This window comes from Stigmatopora nigra, chromosome 16, assembly GCF_051989575.1.
Source record: "Stigmatopora nigra isolate UIUO_SnigA chromosome 16, RoL_Snig_1.1, whole genome shotgun sequence".
NCBI classification, from domain to species: Eukaryota; Metazoa; Chordata; class Actinopteri; order Syngnathiformes; family Syngnathidae; genus Stigmatopora; species Stigmatopora nigra.
In genome coordinates, this window is record NC_135523.1 from 7,466,667 (window position 1) to 7,487,480 (window position 20,814).

General features: G+C 38.6%; 3 protein-coding genes across 9 annotated transcripts in view; 1 reads left to right on the forward strand and 2 right to left on the reverse strand.

Moving 5' to 3' along the window:
• Positions 1-9,292, reverse strand: part of LOC144209770 (junctophilin-1-like) — a 28,318-nt gene extending 19,026 nt beyond the window's left edge. The window contains exons 1-5 of one of the 4 annotated variants that reach the window (XM_077736268.1): positions 8,287-9,144; positions 6,276-6,443; positions 5,664-6,113; positions 2,325-2,551; positions 1,866-2,226 (exon numbers count right to left, since the gene is read on the reverse strand). In XM_077736268.1, coding sequence (XP_077592394.1) covers positions 2,008-2,226; positions 2,325-2,551; positions 5,664-6,042 — 825 coding nt within the window. In that variant the 5' untranslated portion in view covers positions 6,043-6,113; positions 6,276-6,443; positions 8,287-9,144 and the 3' untranslated portion in view covers positions 1,866-2,007. Of the gene's footprint in view, positions 1-1,782; positions 2,552-3,244; positions 3,533-5,663; positions 6,114-6,275; positions 6,444-8,286 lie in introns of those variants that run through there. The other 3 variants (XM_077736265.1, XM_077736269.1, XM_077736266.1) reach the window with 3 other exon arrangements.
• Positions 7,161-10,937, forward strand: gdap1 (ganglioside induced differentiation associated protein 1). The gene is made up of 6 exons (XM_077736271.1): positions 7,161-7,351; positions 8,229-8,421; positions 8,874-9,047; positions 9,151-9,245; positions 9,757-9,871; positions 9,932-10,937. The coding sequence occupies exons 1-6, from the start codon at positions 7,208-7,210 to the stop codon at positions 10,306-10,308; spliced, it is 1,098 nt and encodes a 365-aa protein (XP_077592397.1). The 5' UTR covers positions 7,161-7,207; the 3' UTR covers positions 10,309-10,937.
• LOC144209777 (uncharacterized) overlaps positions 9,301-20,814 on the reverse strand; it is a 101,374-nt gene continuing 89,860 nt past the window's right edge. For 3 of the 4 annotated variants that reach the window (XM_077736280.1, XM_077736278.1, XM_077736281.1), the window contains 3 exons: positions 17,440-17,553; positions 15,554-15,688; positions 9,301-11,370 (listed from right to left, as the gene is read on the reverse strand). In XM_077736280.1, coding sequence (XP_077592406.1) covers positions 15,658-15,688; positions 17,440-17,553 — 145 coding nt within the window. In that variant the 3' untranslated portion in view covers positions 9,301-11,370; positions 15,554-15,657. Of the gene's footprint in view, positions 11,371-11,935; positions 12,014-15,553; positions 15,689-17,439; positions 17,554-20,814 lie in introns of all 4 variants that reach the window. The other variant, XM_077736279.1, reaches the window with a different exon arrangement.

Genomic DNA, 20,814 nt, shown 5'->3' on the forward strand with positions numbered 1-20,814 from the left:
TTTGGGAAACAGTACGTGGAAGAGTTGGTGTTAAGCATGTTAAATCCGTATTATGTAATCCTCATCTTGTATCCCTGAAATCTGCAGAATAATGTCTCCCTGAACTTGCCAAAATGGAATTATATCCACAAAGAGCAGCTGAGGCGGCAGCAAAGTGCAGTTTGTTGTGTTTCTTTTGATTTTAAATTTAGAACATAACAAGCATTTATATAAATAACAGCGGTAATTGAAATGGCCTCGGTTTGTCATTTGTCAATTCCATGAATCTCAAAAGGAATATTTCATTTACGATCACATCATTAAATACAAAAGGTATTACTTAATGGGATCAAATAATCTACAGTTCATAATTATCCATGCCATTAGCCAAATGATTTCAGCTATCTGCTGTTTTATTAACAGGGCTCCAGAATGCCTCTAATTTGCGGCATTTTCCTTATTTAACAAAATGAATTCATTTATTCCAATTTCATATATTTTATACTGGAAATTAATATTTAATGCTTAATGTGGCTATTTTGGGTAATATATATATATATATATATATATATATATATATATATATATATATATATATATATATATATATATATATATATATATATATATATATATATATATATATATATATATATATATATATATATATATATATATATATATATATATATATATATATATATATATATATATATATATATATATATATATATATATATATATATATATATATATATATATATATATATAATTATTTTTTTATTTTTTATTAATTAATTTATTTATTTTCCATGCCACTTATAATCATAAAGATCAAGGGGGTGCTTCAGCCAATCCCAGTCAACTTCAAGGAGTAGGCAGGGGATACCCTGAAATAGTTGACAGCCAAAGCAGAGCACAACGAGATGAACAACCATCCACAATCACACTTATACACAGGGACAAATAAAGAGGTCAACCAGCCTACCAGTCATATTTTTCAAGAGGAAAAGCCTAGTACCCAGAAAAAGGGTAGAAGATGCAAACTCCACAAAGGAAGGCCGCGACCCACCCAAGAATGAACCCTTGATCTCAGAACTGTATACAGACGTGCTAAACAGTGATTAGAAGGCCTAAATCTTTTTCATTAGTAAATCAGAAACATTACGATTAGATTTATTTCCAATAATGTTTAATTTTTTTTATTAAAAATGTTCATTCCACCTATTTGCATAGGACAATATGAATTAGGGGATGCTACCATTGCAATAAAGGAAGAACAAAAGAAGTTAATCTACATACAGCAAGAAAATTGCGTTTTCTAATTGCAGTTAATATAGATTGCGTGCCGAAGTAGGCAACTCACTATGGTGAGAGCAATGTATATTAAAATGAGGTTGTGCATATACATGAATCTATAAACCAGACCCAGTGTTGGTGTCGCTTTTTTAAATGCAAAGGTCACATCTCATCCACCTGTTAAAGCACATATGCCACATCAGACACTTGGCAGGGGGCGCGACTTGTGTTCTCGGGCATACGAGACGCCGTTGGCACGGTTGTGGTTAGGAGCAGACAGTTCACACACAGCACACACTGCTTATGAAAGATATGGGTAGAGAATAGAAACAGAACCTTTTGCTAGGAGGATCAGAGTGGCTATACAAAAGCCGTTGATAGATAAAGGTCAAAAGTGTTGACAGCCCCTAACCAGACCCATATGGTATGCTTTACCATGGTTGGATTGTTAGATCATTGGTTAAATAAAAAAGTAAAAATAAAGGAAAATGATGAGTACTCTACCTGGAAGCTGCTATTTCCACTTTACTCCTGGCAATGGCTGCTGCCCTCTGTGCCCCCTCCACTGCCCGGTCCACCTTCTCTTTGGTTTTGGGGTTCTTGAGAGGAATCAGCTGCTTCCTTATTCCACGCACCAGCACATTATTTTTGTACTTTCCTTCTTCCTTGGTGCCATCTGGGAAAACTGTGCAGCCATAACCGTGGCGTTTGTTGTTCAACCACTCTCCCTCATACTTCATCCCATTGGATCGCTCTGAAACACCAAATCCATTGCGCTTGTCGTTCTTCCAATCGCCCATGTAGGTCTCGGTAGTAGTGGCGTCCACGTGGTCCTCCAAAAGAAGATCCTCGTCTTGCAGCTCTCCATCGCCGATGGATATGGTGGAATTGGCGTCGCTGGAGCTGATGCGGCTCATGGTGGCGTCGCTGCGTGCCGAACTGCGCTTGCTGGAGATGGAAGTCCGGGAGTCGGACTTACGTAACTGACGGAGGCTCCCGAAGAGGGAACCGCGGCGAAAGAGGCCTTTCTTTTTGCCCGTCACTACCTCGCTGTCCGAGTGGAAGTTTAGGACGAAACCGCCACGATTGCCTGTGGGGGTGTCCGCAGGGGAAGACAGGTCCTGCAGGACGGTGCCATTGCTCTGCTCAGAGCGAAGGGAAGCCATGGATGTACGCAGGGGCGAGCGGATAACAGTTGCCATTCCATAAGGAACGCTTTGGCGTACACCGTAGCCATGGCGCATGCCGCCCATCCATTGGCCTTGATATGTGCCTAAGGAATAGATATGGTAATTGTTTAGGAAACCACACACACTTTGGAAAATTACATTTCATATGACAAATGTCAATGATTTGAAATTATTAACATAGTAATTTAAAGAATTTTGTTGCATGAGACAGGCTCAATAAATAGTGATTAAATAATTGCTCTAACACGGTGTTGTTACAGCAACCAAATGACCATTTACTGTATTTTCCGGACTATAAGTTGCAGTTTTCTTATAGTTTAGCTGGGCCTGCGACTAATATTCAAATGTGTTTTATGTATTATTTTTTCTCTCTCACCACGATTGCATGTTCTGTGTTTTTTTTAGGGTTATAGTTATCTGAAAAACTGCTATGTTAACAGATGCCTATTCAGCCTGTTGTTCTCCACTTAACTATAGTTATGTTAACATGTTTGTTCTGGGTTTCTAATTAAAAAAAAAAAACTTGCCCAGACATAAATGGGATTCATACTCTAGTGTGACTTATGAATTGTGTTTTTCCACTTCATTTTGTATTCTCTGGCTGGTGCGCCTTATACTCAGGTGTGACTTATTGTCATGAAAAGAGAGAACAATTAGAAAAACACTAAACATTAAATGTCAAACTACAGTGTAAATTCTGGGGGATTTTATTTAGACTGTTAATATCACGGCCAGCGACTGTTTACAGTCATTTCTAAGACTGTTGCCGTATACGAAAAGATCAACTGGAATGTTTCCTTGAGCATCCACTTCACTCAAAGTCGTTTGAAGATATTGTGGATCACACGGGATGAGAATCACTGAGCTCTCAGCCTATTTTCAGGCAGCCGGTAACTCCCCCACTGACAGTAGGAACATTCACCACTACCCGTTTGTCTCCAATCACAGAGAAAGGCTATGAGTCACACACAATGCAAGGAATGCTTCATTAAGCCCATTTGGTGTTGCTGAGTTCAACATGCTACTAGTGGTTCCTCTGGGGCATCATATTACAAATCTGATTCCTAAAAAGAAAAAAAATAATTTATAGTCTACAGCTTGCTGACGAATTCAATGCAATAATCCATAATGTTCACTTTCAGAGGGAGAAAACGATCTTCTGGTACGCACTAGAATTTAGATGGATAAACAGTGTGAGATTAAAAGGCTGGCACTGTGCAGCAGTTCAATTGGGTGACCCTGCAGATTTAGTGATCAGGATGCTGCAGGGTCAGACAGCCAGATGTTCTCTATATCCTCTCTGATCTGCTGACTTTTCCAAGCCCCGCCCCCCCCCCCCCCCCACAAAACTATCACCATCATAATAGGAGGCATTTACACACTGCAAAATAAACAGATTAAATTGTAATGTTCATAAGGTGATAGAAAGATCTAATTGTAAACATTGTTGTCTTGATAAAAGGCGTGTTTTAACTCTTTGCACGATGAAGCGCCACAGTGCATTTCCTATGTTAGGCGTGGACTTTAAAAATGCTCTTTGCATTGCTTTGAATGGCTTTTATTTGCATTGGCTGTGCCATGAGTAAAGCAATTAGGAAAAAGTGGTTGTTCACCGTTGTTGGTAATACTGGAAGAGATCTTTCCATATGCTTGTGTTATATCAAAACTGACTGTTTATTCAAATATAGGATATTCTCTTTCACTTTCAATTTCTGGAATACATAACTGGTTTACTAAGAGTTGATGTGTTTTGCAGTTTTTGGCGTCGCAGATGCAAAATAGACCCTTTGCAACACAATCCAACACTTTGTTCATAGGCAATGTACCACTGCTTCTCTTAAATCCAACTTTACTGCAAAAATAAACATCAATTTTCATGAGAGAGCTTCCCAGTGGTTCTGACGCTTTATCATTTTACATTTTTTTCTTTGCATGTGAAGGTTTGATGCGGTTACTTGAGCCCAAATTGTAAAAATAGGCTTGGTAGCTTAAGTTACTTGACAACCGTATTTATCCAAAGGTGAAGATGAGTCGAGGTGAGTAATAAGTTAGACACATGGAGCAAAAAAATTAAACTGAGAGTCAAAAAGCCACACCGCACATCAGAAACAGCATAAAAAAAATTGAATTAAATATAATTTATTATGATTTTAATGGGCCCTGATGAATTTGAGTGTTCTTTCAGGGAGAATAAAAATAAGAGAAACATGAAACGAGGCAAAGTGCCACAGTATATATAAAATATACTACTAACAGGCAAAGAGCCACATTCCTTCAGGTGTATGTGGCTCGAGAGCCGCGTATTTGCCACCTCTGCACTAGAGAATGGCTCATACTTGTAGGATACTTGATTGTTCCCATCCAATTCCTCACGAAAATATATTCAGTCCTTAGAGGACATTATACGAACAAGAATGACCTGTGATGGGAAGAAAGTCCCTTACTCCAGGTACTATGTGCACCTAAGGCAAGGGGTGGTGACATGCGGCTCACGAGCCACATGGCAACTCCCAGCCAAAATGAATGTGTTATTTGCATCTAATCATATTTTGTATATACAGTTGCTCTTTGCCTCGTTTCATGTTTTTCTTCCTCAGATTCTCTCTTAAAAACATACTCAAATTCATCAAAGCCCATAAAAAACAAATAATAAATTATTCTTAAAAAATAAGTTAGCCAATTGGATTTTTTAGGAGGGCGGCCCAATGGCGTGAGTGGTTAGCGCGTTGACCTCACAGCTCTGGGGTTCGGGGTATAAATCCAGGTCGGGCCACCTGTGTGGAGTTTGTATGTTCTCCCCGGGGCGATGTGGGTTTTCTGCGGGTACTCCGGTTTCCTCCCACATTCCAAAAACATGCATGGTAGGCTGATTGGACACTCTAAATTGCTTCTAGGTATGAGTTTAAGTGTACATGGTTGTCCGTCTCCTTTTGCCCCGCCTCTGGCCTGGAGTCTGCTGGGATTGGGTCCAGCACCCCCACGACCCTAATAAGGATGAAGCAGTTCAGAAAAAGAGATGATAATTTAGCAGATTAGATTTTTTATAATGCTTCTGACGTAAGGTGTGGCCACAGTTAACATTTTTGCCTGTGTTAATATGCCTTCCTCTGCCTTTTCATGCAAAGAAGCCCTCCAATGGTGCGTTCAAGTATCGCACCTAACGCTTCACTCGGTTGACGCAACATGTTGCCTTACCTCCATCGCCGTAAGTTTCAATGCCATATCCATCTTGGAGTCCGTTGCTCCAGGTGCCATCGTATCTTGCAGGTGTGTTGTGACTCTGGCGCACGCCATAACGCCCCTTGAACCCGTGGCTCCATTCCCCACGGTAGATCCACTTGCCTTTATTCTCCACACCAAGCCCATGCCTTTTACCCTGGGACCAGTAACCCTTATAGGTGTTCCCACTGGGCCAGGTATAGACACCGACTATCTCAAAGCCGTGTGACCAAGAGCCTGCATACTCGCCCTGGCCCTTGGGTCCGGTGCAGATGCCGTGTCCGTGGGCTTTGCCATCCTCCCAACCACCGCAGTACGTGCCACCGTCGTCGAAATCGAACCTTCCGCCCGTCATTCAGATGCAAAGCTGGGGAGAAACGGCACGACCAAGGCAGGGACGTCCAGGGCCAACGGGAGAGAGGATGACTGGTGGAGAAAAAGAAAAAAAAACAAGCAGAGGGTAGAAATGATGATCGGGAAATATAGACAAGGTAAAGCACCCCCCGCCCCCCTCTTCCCCTAATAGATCGGTACGCGGAATCGTTTCAAATAGGCAGTGTAAAGGTATGAAAGGTGGGCGTCATTTACCGGATCTGCGCGCCGGGTTGATCGGCGAGTGTGGTAGCTTTCTCCCCCCCTCTTGCCCACTGGCCACCGAGGGAGGGAGGGAGGAGAGAGAGATACCCCCGTTGGAGCGTGCCACCCGGCCAATCCCACGCGAGGTTGCCGCCCACTCTTCCACCTCCTCCTCCTCCCCTGTCATGGATGCATCACTCCATCCTCCACCAAGATTGACTTAAGCGTTACACAATTTTAAAAAAGCTGTTTCCGGGAAAAATGGACACGCGTTTGAATTTTAGGTTACATTAGTTAACATGAAGTTACATCGAAAAATGAGTAGGTTCAAATTGTATATGACTTTATGATGGTATATGGTTATATATGGGCATCTGATAAATTCGAAATTCAACACGTGGATGTTTGTATCATAATATTTAGTGGTTATCTGTGTTTTAATATATTAAGGGTTTATTATAGGTACGGTATTTTGCTCTCAATGTTACGTCATATCACGTTTACGTACTAAAAGGTGACGACAGCGACATCCGCTGTCCAATTTGAAAATGTGTTGATATGGTGGACCTTAAGATTGCATTTTGAGGTATATTCAGTACTAAAGGTACTGCAAGTCCCCACAATTTAGTTTGACTGTATACCAGCAACTTAAAAATAAATTATTAGCTTTTTATACTATTACATTCAGTTACAACCAAAGAAAGCATTCCAATGTCGTATCTTCTACTTTGGAAATTCATATTTACCCCTTTATGTGGCTATCTTTGGGTAATACTACATATATTAAATCAGAAATTATGAAGTACACGAAATATTAGAGCTGAAAGGAAACTTTCGATTGGCGTGTATTAAAACCCCGTGCCAGCAGGGGGTGCATTATACCAACTTGAACACTGCGTGCTTGCTCATCCTCACTTGTCCCCTGTGCCCCCCAAACAGAAAAGATGGAGACTGAAAACAGCTCGGAATTTCAAGATGAAAACGCGGCTCTGGTGAAGAAGGAATCGGGCGAGTGTGACGCAGTTGGCAAAGCAAATGAAACCAAGTTAACCCTTTATCACTGGACGCAATCGTTCAATTCCCAGAAGGTAAGTGTCTATTTTCAGCACCAGACGCCCATGGACAGCTCCCGATTGGAGACGCCTATTTGGCATTTATAAAGACCCTTGGGATGTAAAGATCAACGTCAGTCGTGTTTCAATTTAGAGACATTTTCATTTCTGTCTTTTGTTTCGCATGATTTCAAACTCTTATCAATTTTTAAAAATATTTTTGCAGTGGGAAGTAATGGTTCACAGGACATTTGAATGTTTTAAATGTTGTTGGTATTGATTTTAAATGTATTAAATCGAATTAAATCTATAAATTTGTCCTTAGTGGCAATATTATATTCACTTTTTGATCAAGTACAACTACAAATTTGAAGCATTTTAACAACTTTTACTAAATTATCCTAGGTTTAGCCACATTGTTTATCTTCAAACTGTTATAGTTTATAACAGGGATGTCCCCATCACATATTTTTGCATGTGACTCCAACTCGCTTAATTTTGAGAATCTGCCGATATTGAGGATATGTATTAAGTCGTGGAAAAAAGTATTATAGTATATCCAAAATGTAAAAAAAAAATGGATTGGACGTCTCCATCAATGGCAGCTAATGTGTTAATACCTAAAATCCAATACATACAGTTATTATTTTTTTAATTTTACCCAATTCCAATCCTCTGAAAATGATGCAATTGGACCAAAGATCCTTAATATACAATGCAATTTTTGATCACGGACATCCCATTTATAAAATATCCAACCAATTGTCTTAAAGTGGCTATCAAAAAAACAACAATGTTAATGAACCTTAAGCCTTGACAGAATACAAATACTATGTGGCATTAAAATTTGGATAACCACTCTTATACTTTCTCTAGCATTTGGTCTGTCCGATTAAAGCGGCTTATTTGACAGGTCCGTTTGGCTATCGCAGAGAAAGGTTTACATTGTGAAGAGTATGATGTGAGTTTACCACTGAGCGAGCACAATGAGCCCTGGTTCATGCGTCTCAATCCTACTGGGGAGGTACCCGTCCTGGTGCATGGAGACAGCATCATCTGTGATCCCACGCAAATCATGGACTACCTTGAAAACAACTTCACAGATGGTAAGACAACAATAACGACAATCACATAGTACCAACAGGGCTATGTTTAGGTCTTTCTTTTTTGGATCAAACAGACCAATTTTTTATTTCCACTGCAACCCTTGTGAAGATAAGACACCAATAAATAAATGAATGCAAATTTGACCTGAAATACAACTTGTACATTTTAAGTTTTATTTGTTAATACTTTAAACATTTCCTTTTGGCATGTATCGACCCATGATAGCTTTATCAAGATGGTTTATATGGCGAAACAATCTGGTAAGCATGAAATCATCCAAGTCCTGTAGCATAGCTTTTACTCCAGTTTGGGTTCGATATCCTTGCTATCCAGCATGTAGTATATATTTTATAAAGCATACACAACAGCATGCTACATATCAAGGATAAGGAATCACTGCTAAAATTGCTATTATGTTAAAACATTCTGTGTCCCTATACTTGACCTGCAGATGGCACTCTCAGACTGATACCAGAAGAAGGCAGCACATACTACCACAGAGTGCAACACTACAGAGAGCTGCTGGACTCACTTCAGATGGATGCCTACACCCATGGCTGCATCCTTCACCCTGAGATTACTGTTGACTCGCACATTCCAGCTTATGCTGCAACAAGCATACGAAGTAGGACATTCATTCAATGCACTTGTATACAATGACATGGAAGCCATTCCCCCTAACTCTGAGTTACTACTTACAACTAATGGTAAAAATGTTTATGCCACAGCACAGATCCTAAATACAGAGTCGGAGCTGAAGAAACTGGCAGAGGAGAATCCGGAGCTGAAAGATGCTTATATAGCAAAACAGAGGCGATTAAAGGTAAAATTGTGACTTGTCTTTTTTCCTAATTTCGTATACTATCATTTTAACTCCAGCGGCTGAGTGGTTAGTACGTCAGCCTCACAGTGGGGGACTTGGGTTCAAATCCAGATCGGTTAGCCCTTATGTCGAGTTTGCATGTTCTCCCCGGGCTGCGTGGGTTTCCTCCGGGTACTCCGGTTTACTCCCACATTCCAAAAACATGCATGGTAGGCTGATTGGACACCCTAAATCGCCCCTAGGTATGAGTGAGCGTGAATGACTGTTTGTCATAATCATGCCCTGCGATTGGCTGGCCACCAATTCAGGGCCTCTGGCCCGGAGTCAGCTAGGATAGGCTCCAGCACCCTCTACAACCCTAGTGAGGATAAAGCGGTTCAGAAAATGATATCAGGTGGGATTATTTTAACTCCTCAGCATCACCACTGTCCTCTAGTTTGAGTTTGATTTATTTCTCTTTCTTGAATTGTCAGATGTCCTTTTAAAAATATTATTGAAATTGTGCTTGCAGTCCAAGTTGTTTGACCACGACAACATGAAGTACTTGAAGAAGCTTTTGGATGAACTGGAGAATGTAATGGATCAGGTGGAGACTGAGTTGCAGAGGAGAGTGGAGGAAACTCCAGGTACTATGAATGACACATTCAAGTGAGTTACGGGGGAATAAAGCAAATTTTCTATTTCAGAGGAAAGCAGTCAACAGTCGTGGCTATGCGGGGAGTTCTTCAGCATGGCTGACGTCTCCCTGGCTGTCACCTTGCACCGTCTCAAGTTCCTCGGCCTATCACGCCGCTACTGGGGTAATGGCAGCCGTGCCAACCTGGAGACGTACTACGAGCGCGTACTGGAGCGGTCGGCATTCAGAAGAGTCCTCGGACACGTTAACAACATTCTGATCTCAGCCGTGCTCCCGGTTGCTTTTCGTGTTGCCCGGAAAAATGCGCCAGTTATTGCCGGAACTACACTTTTGATTGGTCTTTTGGGAGGGGCCACATATCTGGCTTTTCTTTACATGAGGAGGAGGTTGACCTCGCCCAGTTGGGGAAGTTGGGGAGGAATTTAAGAAGTACTACAAATCCTACAGATTTATTTAATTAAAATCAAATAACATATTTATTGAAACATCAAACAATGAGGTGCACTCTAATTTATTTCAGATTAATTTGAGAAATGTGAGGTAAGAATGCAAAACCCACTAAGGTTGCCTCCAAAGTTTCCATTCTAGTTTTGAGTGAATTTAACATGTAGAAGAGGCTTATTGGGCTTATAAATGACAAAATGTACTCTCCACAAGGTTTGTATTTGATGTTGTCATAATTATCTGGAACAAGGTTGTCTAAAAAGCTCTGCTTAAATTTAACAAGTGGCAAACTTGGTTATTTTTTGTGCTGTGGTGAGCATTTCTAGTGATATAAGGTCATTACTGGTTAAAATCAACTAAAAGAACAACAATAATCATATGACAGTTGTTGTACTTTGCAGCACAGACATATTTGCATACCAGGTTGATTGCTAAGTGCTAGATTGAAAAAAATGAGGGCTAATAACTAAATATTATAAGCTAAATTGTGGTCGGGCAAAAGGACAAGAATGTATCAAATGAATGCAGTATAGTTACTTCACATGTCAAAATAATGAAATGTATTTCAAGCTGAACATTTTGACAAGGTATAAAACAAGCATTGATATCCATCACCCTGTTCTCATTTTTACATCCCTAAAATTCCAGCACAACTTGGATTAAAAAAAGCTAATAATTTACTTTGTCTTATCCAGTTCTCTACAGCAGTTGTATGAAATAAACGTAGTAAAGTACACCAAACTCTTCCAGAAAACTGTCCAAATAGTCACATTTTAATGACTTAGATATTGTAAATCAGTGTTTTAAAGCATAATATATGGGAAATGACAAAATGTTCTCAGACTTTTGAGTGCAAATGAAAATATATGGGGCAGCACTGACATGGAACAAAAGCAAAGACTACTTACGTGAGCAGAGCTGCACATAAAGCAGACATATTTTGGACGCCCACAGGCTGTCTGGCTTGTAGGCTTAGCATCTGGTGGGCTGCGTATTGTACCTTTCATTGAGGATATGACCACTTGATCATTGCTGGAAAAGTCCCTGTAGTGAGAAAAAAAAAAAACATTGGTTAAATTTGAAATTGAAGAACAAAAAGAATGCATTTTTTCTTATTGCATGTAAAAACTACTGTGTAATTTACATATAATGGCAAGACTAAATAGGGGGGTTGCTACTTTTAGGGGATTTCTGCCAAGTGGAAAAAATGATATCTTTTTAAAATTTTTAAAAAGCAGCACAACTCTTTGGGAAGTAAGAAATTTAGACCATTTCGAGTCTACTGGAGGATGTGAATGCACATATCGTTCCACAAGGGAGCAGTGTATCCTCATCCAGAGTTGTTGTTGAACTCATGATAATAAATAATGCAAGGAATAATATTTGAATAATAGAGTTGAAATTTAGGTTCCGTTTTCATATTGGAAGGAAAGCTTGTTGGATTTGTCAGTTAATGAAAATTAGAGAAAATATTCATTTCAATCTCCCCAAAAAATAAATACACCATTGATGTTGAAATATAGAACTTTTTTCCAGGGTGTTGAAGAAATACGAGGATTTGGGATGGTGAAGTTGTCTAAGTTAAAAATAATGAATTACTGTACGTAACTGTTTCACGTGAAGTGCTGTCATAGTGTTTTTGCATGAAGTGTTGGAAAACTCTCTGGGTAAGTCTGTGGGCGACAAACTGAGAAAACAGCCTGAGTAAATCCAAATGTTTTGTATATAAACACAAAATAGATGTTTATTTGAATGTGGAAGCAGGTGTGGGCAAAGAAATGTGGTAGGCCTGCCAGTTTTCCTTTAAAATTGCCAGCATAACTTTTTGCAAACGACATACTACTGAACTTATCTATCCATCAATGTGTTCTGGTGTTTGTCTTTGGAAATGATTGTCCTTTTTCTTTCTGTTCTTGAGCTCACGTGGCAATATTATTATTTTTTTTACACAATAATGCTGGCTTTCATTGCAATTCCACTTAATGGATTGAAGGTCATGGGTATTCAATGCCAGTTCTTAGTCTTTCCATAGATTTCTCCAGACGAGACTCCTTTTAGTCATTATATTTTCAAACAAATGTCAAATACAGTATATTGTCTTTATGTATTGAATTGAATATAAGTCGAAAAGTAACATTTACATTTTCTTCAACATTCCAACCTAATTGCAAATGGGTTTTTTTGTAGAACTTTTATGTTCCAAGAAGAAAACAATGTTAGCGTCTGTTTGGTTGACATAGCTCACATGGAAACCCCAAACACAAGGCAGACTAGGGTGACGAGGAGTAAAAAGGTCAATGGCAAACATTGACCTCAACAAAGAACTTGGACACCATGTTGACGAATGACTTGCTACTTAAAAGATCATGGGTACAACAGGAAGAGATTTACGAATGAGATTTCTCTGATGTCATCTCTTGTGGAAAATAGGTACAACTGCATTTAAAATGGATTGGAGCTGAATTTTGGCATTTTTAGGATGAGAGGGTGGGGGTAGATGATGCCCAGAGGACACTGGAAGAAATAGCAAAGGACAGAATGTGAATACATAAAGACATAAAGGCCATAGGGATATGATTTAGAGCTATTTATATATGAACTGATTTATTTATTTCTAAGAATGTATTTTACTGAGTCTGTATTCTCACCGTCTTGCTATTCTGACAGTGAAATTTCCCGAATACTATATGAATAAAGTTATCTAATCTATTCGGTATAGTCTATTTAGCACAATGACATATGATTTCTGAAGAAAGACCAAGTTGTGCTTGATGTGGAGCAAATAAAAAAATATAAAGATGCCGTGAATAGCCTGTCACGTGTCGTAGTAGGATAAAAAAAAAAAAAATCTTGCTGCCTAGTAAATGTTTGTTTGTGGACAATGAGGTTAGAGGATTGGTGTGAGCTTTGTTGGATGTCCAGACAGGCAGGCTAGGCAAACACAAACCCACACAGCAGTAGCTGAAAGCCAAAACCACTTGATGGTACACGACGGAGGTGGCCTTGCTGTTCAGAACAGAGTGGGCCTGAACCTCAGATCAGGGATTGAAAGACTTGGCTAGATAATTCATACCTGTCAACTGGTACGTTCTCGCCGTAATTGGTACAACTGAAAGCCCATTTTTATATTGGTACGCTGTACACATGAAAATGGTACGCTAAACGGTGATTTTGAGAAAAAAAAATAAATTAAGGCACTTTCTAGCCATTTTTCACCATCCGCCATTGTTTCTTCCCGGAAACGCATGTCTGCCAAGTGATATATGTACCGGCGCCTCTGATTGGCTAAAAAAAAAAGATCATGATAAACATTTCGTTTTGTAACACTTTCACCATGTGATTTCCGTTTCCTGTTCCCTTGTTTATGTTTACTTTCATTTGATCAGCTGTTTCTGGCATTTTCTACTTGTTGTTCGTGATTTTTTACAAAAAAGTAAAGTGGTAAGATTTTCCATGTATTTATACATATATGTAAGGGCGAAAACAAAATTTGGTAAGATCACAAATGGTTCGAGGTTGACAGGTATGATAATTGAAAACGGGCCGCCTAGTTTGTGTTGCCATCATTGTACAATCCTACAACGATGACAGGACAGAATTGTCAGAATAAAACTCCTCTCAATGAAGCGAGCAGCTGTTTCTCGCATGTCCTTGGGAGCTTTCGGGATTCTTAGATCTCGCTTGGCGCATTTGGACAACCATTCTCAGTCGATGAGAGGAAGCCTCGTCCTAAACCCGTTTGGCACTGTCAAAAGGTCTTCTGAGAAAAACCCACCGGGTCTTTCAGAAGATCTGCCACATACTGTTTGCTGAGTCGACAGAGGTGGGAGCTCACCGTGTTGACACTACTGTTAAAATGACCCCCTACTGACTCGCCCCTCACAGCTTTGTGATGAAATCCTGTGCCACCATTCACCCCCACATGTGCTGCTCAAATATTTAACCTGGCTCTACAAAAACAGCGCTCTGAGTGAACCTGTTGCGTTACAAATCACAGCCAAGTACCACAGACGAGGCCCGATTAAAAAGGAAAAAAAAATTTGATCAATTTTACCGATTTAGTGGTTATGTCATGACATTTTTTGAACAACTATTTCGATGCTCACACTACAAATTCTAGCCATTCATTTATGCTTCTCTGCTTTCGGCTCATGATTGCAGCAGCTTCAAGATGAAGCATCTTCCTCCCCAGAGATTACATCCAACTCCACCAGGGGGACCCCAAGTTTGCCTCAGGGTAAGCATTAACGTGTCCTTATTCGTACCTAGGGCCTCCTCTCAATGGGCGGAACACTTCACAACAGAGTTGTCGAACTGATGCCCGAACCAACTTGTCTGACAATGCTGAGGAGCAGTGTTTCTCGTCCGGTATTGATCCAGGTCAATCCACCTGTGTCAAGTTTGCATGTTCTCCCCGGGCGTACGTGGGTTTCTTCCGGGTACTCCGGTTTCCTCCCACATTCCAAAGACATGCATGGTAGGCTGATTGGGCACACTAAATTGCCCCTAGGTATGGATGTGAGCATGGATGGTTGTTTGTCTCCTTGTCCCTGCGAGTGGTTGGCCACCAACTCAGTGTGTCCCCTGCCAAATCCCAAAAGTCATCTGGGATAGGCTCTAGCACCCCCTGGGATCCTTGTGAGGACAAAGTGGCTCAGAAAAAGGAATGAGATGAATCCAAAAAAATCTGCTTTGGGAAACAGTGCACTACAGCACCCCTGTACAGGCCTTACTAGGGAGGTAGAGGGGCATGCAAATATAAAGACATAAAAAAAGTCAATTTTCATAACGTGTCCCCTTTAAATCCTTATTTTGATTCATACTGTATGATGCAGATCAAGAACAGAGACTGTGACTGGACTATGTGAGAAGGCTAACAGGTGAAACTATATATGGTATTCCAACCAGGCACTGGGAAGCAGATTTTTACACTAGCAAGATTGTGCGGCCTCTTTGCCAAGTACAATAGTCAGCATAATGAGAAACACTTGTTCCTCAAAATGAACCATCCAGTCATCTGAACAGGCGTCAAGCAAGGGTAACCTATGCATATTTTACTGTGCTTAGCATGTTCATTGATGAGGTTTGATGACTAAGAGCCACTCAGATATTGAATGAATCAATGGTATTAAGATGTAAATAACAGCTGTTCTTGGTACTGGATGATAAATAGACAATGTATATAGACACAAAAAATGTCAAAGCACTAATATTACAGGCAGCATACCTTATTGAGCATGACTGCCTCGCAGTTCTGAGATTGTGGGTTCAATCCCTTCCTGTGTTGAAGTTCCATGTTCCCCCCGTGCCTGCGTAGGGTTTTCACGGGTACTATAGCTGAGTTAGGCTCGATCCCGCACTCCTGTGAAATTAATGAATGAATATTACAACAGTAGTATTTTATATGTTGTCAATTGTTGTTGTTTCAACAGATTATGAAACAAAAAAAATGGAAAAAAAACAAATGGAGATAATACCATTTTTGGTGATCAACTATGTTATGTATGTCCTCTTAAAAATCTAGAAAAAAATGTTTTTGGTTATGTATTTCAGAGGAAGGTACTTTTATAGGACAGATTTTTGTGAAAGGCTTTCATGTAGGCAGAAAATAAGTTCATAGGTGACCAGAAAAGGCCAAACACTGGCATCCATGTATACAGTTTTAGACAGTTTCTACATCATTTTAGCAGAAAAGTGACATAGCTCAGTAGTGGACTACAGGGTCATTAATTCACCATCAATCATTGCGAAGTGCCAGGCATAAACCACCCAGTTTGGCTCATGCTACGTAGTGAGTCTGTATTTTTTAACATTTAACATTGCGGTGTTACATGAATATACTTCTTGTACTCATTAAAGTTCCAGGTGAGCTGGAGGCGGATCACAGTGTGAACTGCCATTTACACGGCAGTAGAAAAACAACTGCTCTCACTCAAATTCTCACCGGAGGTAGACTTTGAGGATTCAATAACTCATATGCCTGCCTGCTGTCAGTTTGGCTTTGTTCAAATTGGCAGACAAAATCAGATTTTTAGCCCATCCACATTGAAACTGGATGACTTTGTAACAGTCATACAACACAGAAATCCATTTTGTGATTGGAATCGCATACTGAAAAAGTAATTTTATATTTGATCTAAGATTTTTCTCAGTTTTAACAGCTCAAATGCGGTTTGATTGTTTGGGACGTCATTCTAAGCTGGATGACATCTTTGTTGCCAAGGCGACCGGGCAAATGGGTCAAAAATGAGCCCCATTCTGAACAGGTCCAGATTTAATTTTGAGACTTGCTAAAAACAGTGTGAACAGTCAGATTTTTAAAAATCGGTTTAGAGGAGGAATCTGATTGGATGCAGCTTTAAATGTGGCCCAAGATGTGTATGTTTTTGATTACAACAATACAAAAGATAAAAGAGCCCTTGAAACCTGCCTGACATCAACAAAGAGCTAAAAAACAATATGACAGGAGAATGAGAACCACCTGGACAAGAAACGAGGAGCTGGGGGAAGCCGATTAGGCGAGCAGCACGAGCGACAAAAGGTAGAAATGATCTTCAAATCAGATGTCAAGAAAAGGAAATGCTGGGAATTAAGACAAAGATCAAACTAAATCCAAAACACACTTTGATACATATCGTTAAAACCACTTTCATAAATCAAAGTTTTGTTCTCTCTGTTTATCCGCATTGCATTACCATGGCATTGAAGGTGAGAAGGCCAAATCGAGAACTTTATGCTTTTGGAGGTTTGGTGTGAGAGCTCCATTTCTGGATGGCAGCACTATACTAACAAACACTTGCACCGATATGGAACACCTCCCAAAGCTGCAAACTGTACTTGCTGTGTTTTGGCCCCCATGAGTCAGACTTCTCCGAAAATGTCGCACGGCAGCACATCTAAATATTTTCTCCGTGGATATGGACGTCGTTGAGAGAATCCCATGAAATCTTTTATCATGTGAATGAAACTGTGTGTGAAATGTGTGTCAATCTTTGTGAGCTGAACATGAAAAAGTGCAAATTCGTTTTGCTCAATCCTTAAAAAGAAATGATTCGGGTCAGACATCAGCAAAAATGAAGAGTTGTATCGTCTGTCAGGGGTAGAGTAAGATACCTTTTTGTGAGTATTTTGTACTTTTTAGTCAAAAGTACAATAAGCGGCCTTGCCCTCATTGTTGCTTCACTTCTAGTAGTCAGCGGCCTTGTAAATAGTTGTTCATGCTTCCTCCTGTGGACAAAAATTAACAACAACCGTTACTTTTATTGAAAAATTTTAGATGTAGAACCCAGTTTTGATGTTGTCAATGCTAAAAGTATAATTTGATACATTGGGATTTTGTGTTCGGATGTACATTATTTTTAATGAGTGTAAAACAGCTGTGTTTACTGCGGTGCGAAGAATTGCAAAATGGAATTGCGTGGAAAGATTTTTCGCACTTTGGGGAACACAAAATCGATATAAGGCACTCTTTTTGTTGTTGTTTACATGGGCATTTCTTTTTTATTCATACGGTAAACACCAACTATTGAGTACAATGTGGTTACAGTTATCAATAAAGTCATCATAAAATCTTTACTTATTCAGTCATTGGTCTAAAGAGGAATTCTAATATATATATATATATATATATATATATATATATATATATATATATATATATATATATATATATATATATATATATATATATATATATATATATATATATATATATATATATGTATATATATATATATATGTATATATATGTATATATATATATATATATATATATATATATATATATATATATATATATATATATATATATATATATATATATATATATATATATATATATATATATATATATATATATATATATATATATATATATATATATATATATATATATATATATTTAATTTGATAATGTAAAAAACACCCCACTTTTAATGAAACCTAGAACACAGATAGATAATGGAGGGTAAGAGGAATATTTTTGTAGATCACTACTTGGTTACAAGCAACATTTTATAGGTAGTTCTTGAGTGAATAAAGCCTTGTGATATTTCATAAATTGTAGTTTATCTTCCAGTCACCGGTTGGTTTCCTAGGTTGATTGAGTCATACATCTATTCTGACCACAAATGCCATAATACCCCTCGATTTCGACATAGCTGCTCACCCCCACATCCAAAGTGGTGGCTCGGGTCTCATCCAACCAACGCCAACTAAATCCCAACATTAACTCAATGTGGTTCTACACAAGATAAATAAAAGTCTTAAACCACTGGAATTATATATTATTTTTATCTCCTCTTATTGAGGCAAGCAAAACTGAATAACCAACAGGTCAAATGAGGTAAAAGGATGTATTATGTGTCAAGCAATTACATTTTTGTTTGGCTTTATTTGGCATCTCTTGTGGGTGACCGTTATTTGGATTTTTGGGTGGGTGATGTATTATGCTGGATAATTTTTATTTCCATTGCACACAAGCAAAAATGGAGCATTACTATACAAATACAACCACAGTTTTACTTTCTGTCAAGCTTGGCCTACATTTGCAAAATCTCACATGATTAAATGTCAGAATGCAACTATAAGTAAGCATATCACCTAAACCAGACTCAGTGCTTCCAATAATCAACCCAAATAGCATAACATTATCATTTGTGTCAATTGAGGACATGGCTGAGCGTCTGAGAAAGGATGATAAAACCATTTTCATCAAATCATGGATTTCCTCCAATTAAGAGCAAGAACTAGAAGTGAGGGTACTTGAGTTCACTGATGTGAAATACTATACAGGATACATGTTTTTATTTTTCTACTAGTCTGAGCTTTTTAAGTTCAAATAAATGTCAGCAAATTAAATTGGCTCATTTGTTGCCTCTTTTAGCAACGCATAAAACGAATAAGTTTAAAAGAAAAAAAATATCCAATGCATAAAAACATTTGAGAATGATATCATTTGTAATTACTCTCTATGGGGAACTTGAAAAATAACTAGCAACATAGTCGTTAAAAATTTACTTTAGGATTGGTCACTAGTCTATCAAAATTATTCATTCCTTCTCTGGTACTTTTATTAGGTTTGCAGGCCTCGACAATAAAAGTAAAATAAAACTCAAAGGTTATATAAGGCACCTTGTTATTGAAGAAAAAAAGTGCTTGAAATCCATTTGAAAAGCTTTTTTTTTTTCTCCCACAAAGCTACGAAGCCATTTCAGTTATTCTGAGAAAGAGATATTTACCCAGACCTGCTGATCTTACAGACTGAGAACTTTGATCCTGTTTAAACAATTCATTAGCTCAGTCGAAACACCATCCATTCTTCTATAGCGCTTGTCCCTATTGGGGTCACGGGTGAGCTGGGGCCAAAGGCAGAAAACACCCTGGTTTTCTTACCTTCTTACCAGTCAATCACAGGGAACGTATGAAAGTGGAGAAACATTGGCAACTACTCTGCTTACATGAAATGGAGTTACATTAACCAGGGTTTTACTTTCAAATTTAAAAAAACAAACAGGATAGAATAGACATTTTGGCAAACCATTGTTGAATTTTGATGTCCTTGTTCAACCTTCTCTGAGATCACTGATTTTCTAATGTTGTCCTCCAAGGACCCCGCCAAAGAGTACCCATCTATCCAAGTACCACTACAGAGATAAACGATACAATAACATATAGAAATAGGCCAAGGTGTTCATTTAATATGTATTAATAATTGTAAACCATTGTTACAGTTTACAATTTCATCATTAAAACTATGCAAAAATTTATTGGAAGAAATTTGCACTTAATGAATTAGTTTTCAAAACTATAGCCAACTGAATTTAATTTATAATTGTACATAAATGTAAACAGATAAAACAAATATTTAAGATGACATGTCTACAAATGAATTGCACTGCACTGGATTTACTTTTTTGTAGTTAAGCCATCTCTATGTGTAGCTACAAACTTTATTCCATTTTGTGTTTTGTATACAATTCATTTCTGCTAGATTTTATTTCTTTGGTGTAACAGCAAACAAACCCCATGTACCACTAGATATTTGTAGTGGAGAATCGCTACTCTAGATTGTATCTTACAGGCTCTGAATTGAAAGCTATGTTTATCATTATATTCTGGGATTGACTGGCAACCAATTCAGGATAAGCCCTTGTACTGCCCATAGCCAACTAGTCTATGCTACAGCACCCCAGAAACCCTCATGAGGATAATTTGCCAAGAAGAAGAAACAATTAATTTATATTATTTTCGCATTAATGCTCACACACATGTGGGTAACAACAGGCAAAGTAGCAGCTATAGATGCAATCTGTTGTCAATTAAACAGCCCTTCCGAGACAGAGTGTACCAAAGCTAATTGATGATTGAGATTATGTGTATTCTCTACTGTTAAAGTGACAAAAAAACTACTTAGGAAGCCAAAGAACATCTGAACTGATAACTCATTCACAACGATGACGTCTAAGTTGTTTCTGATGTACCGTTTTC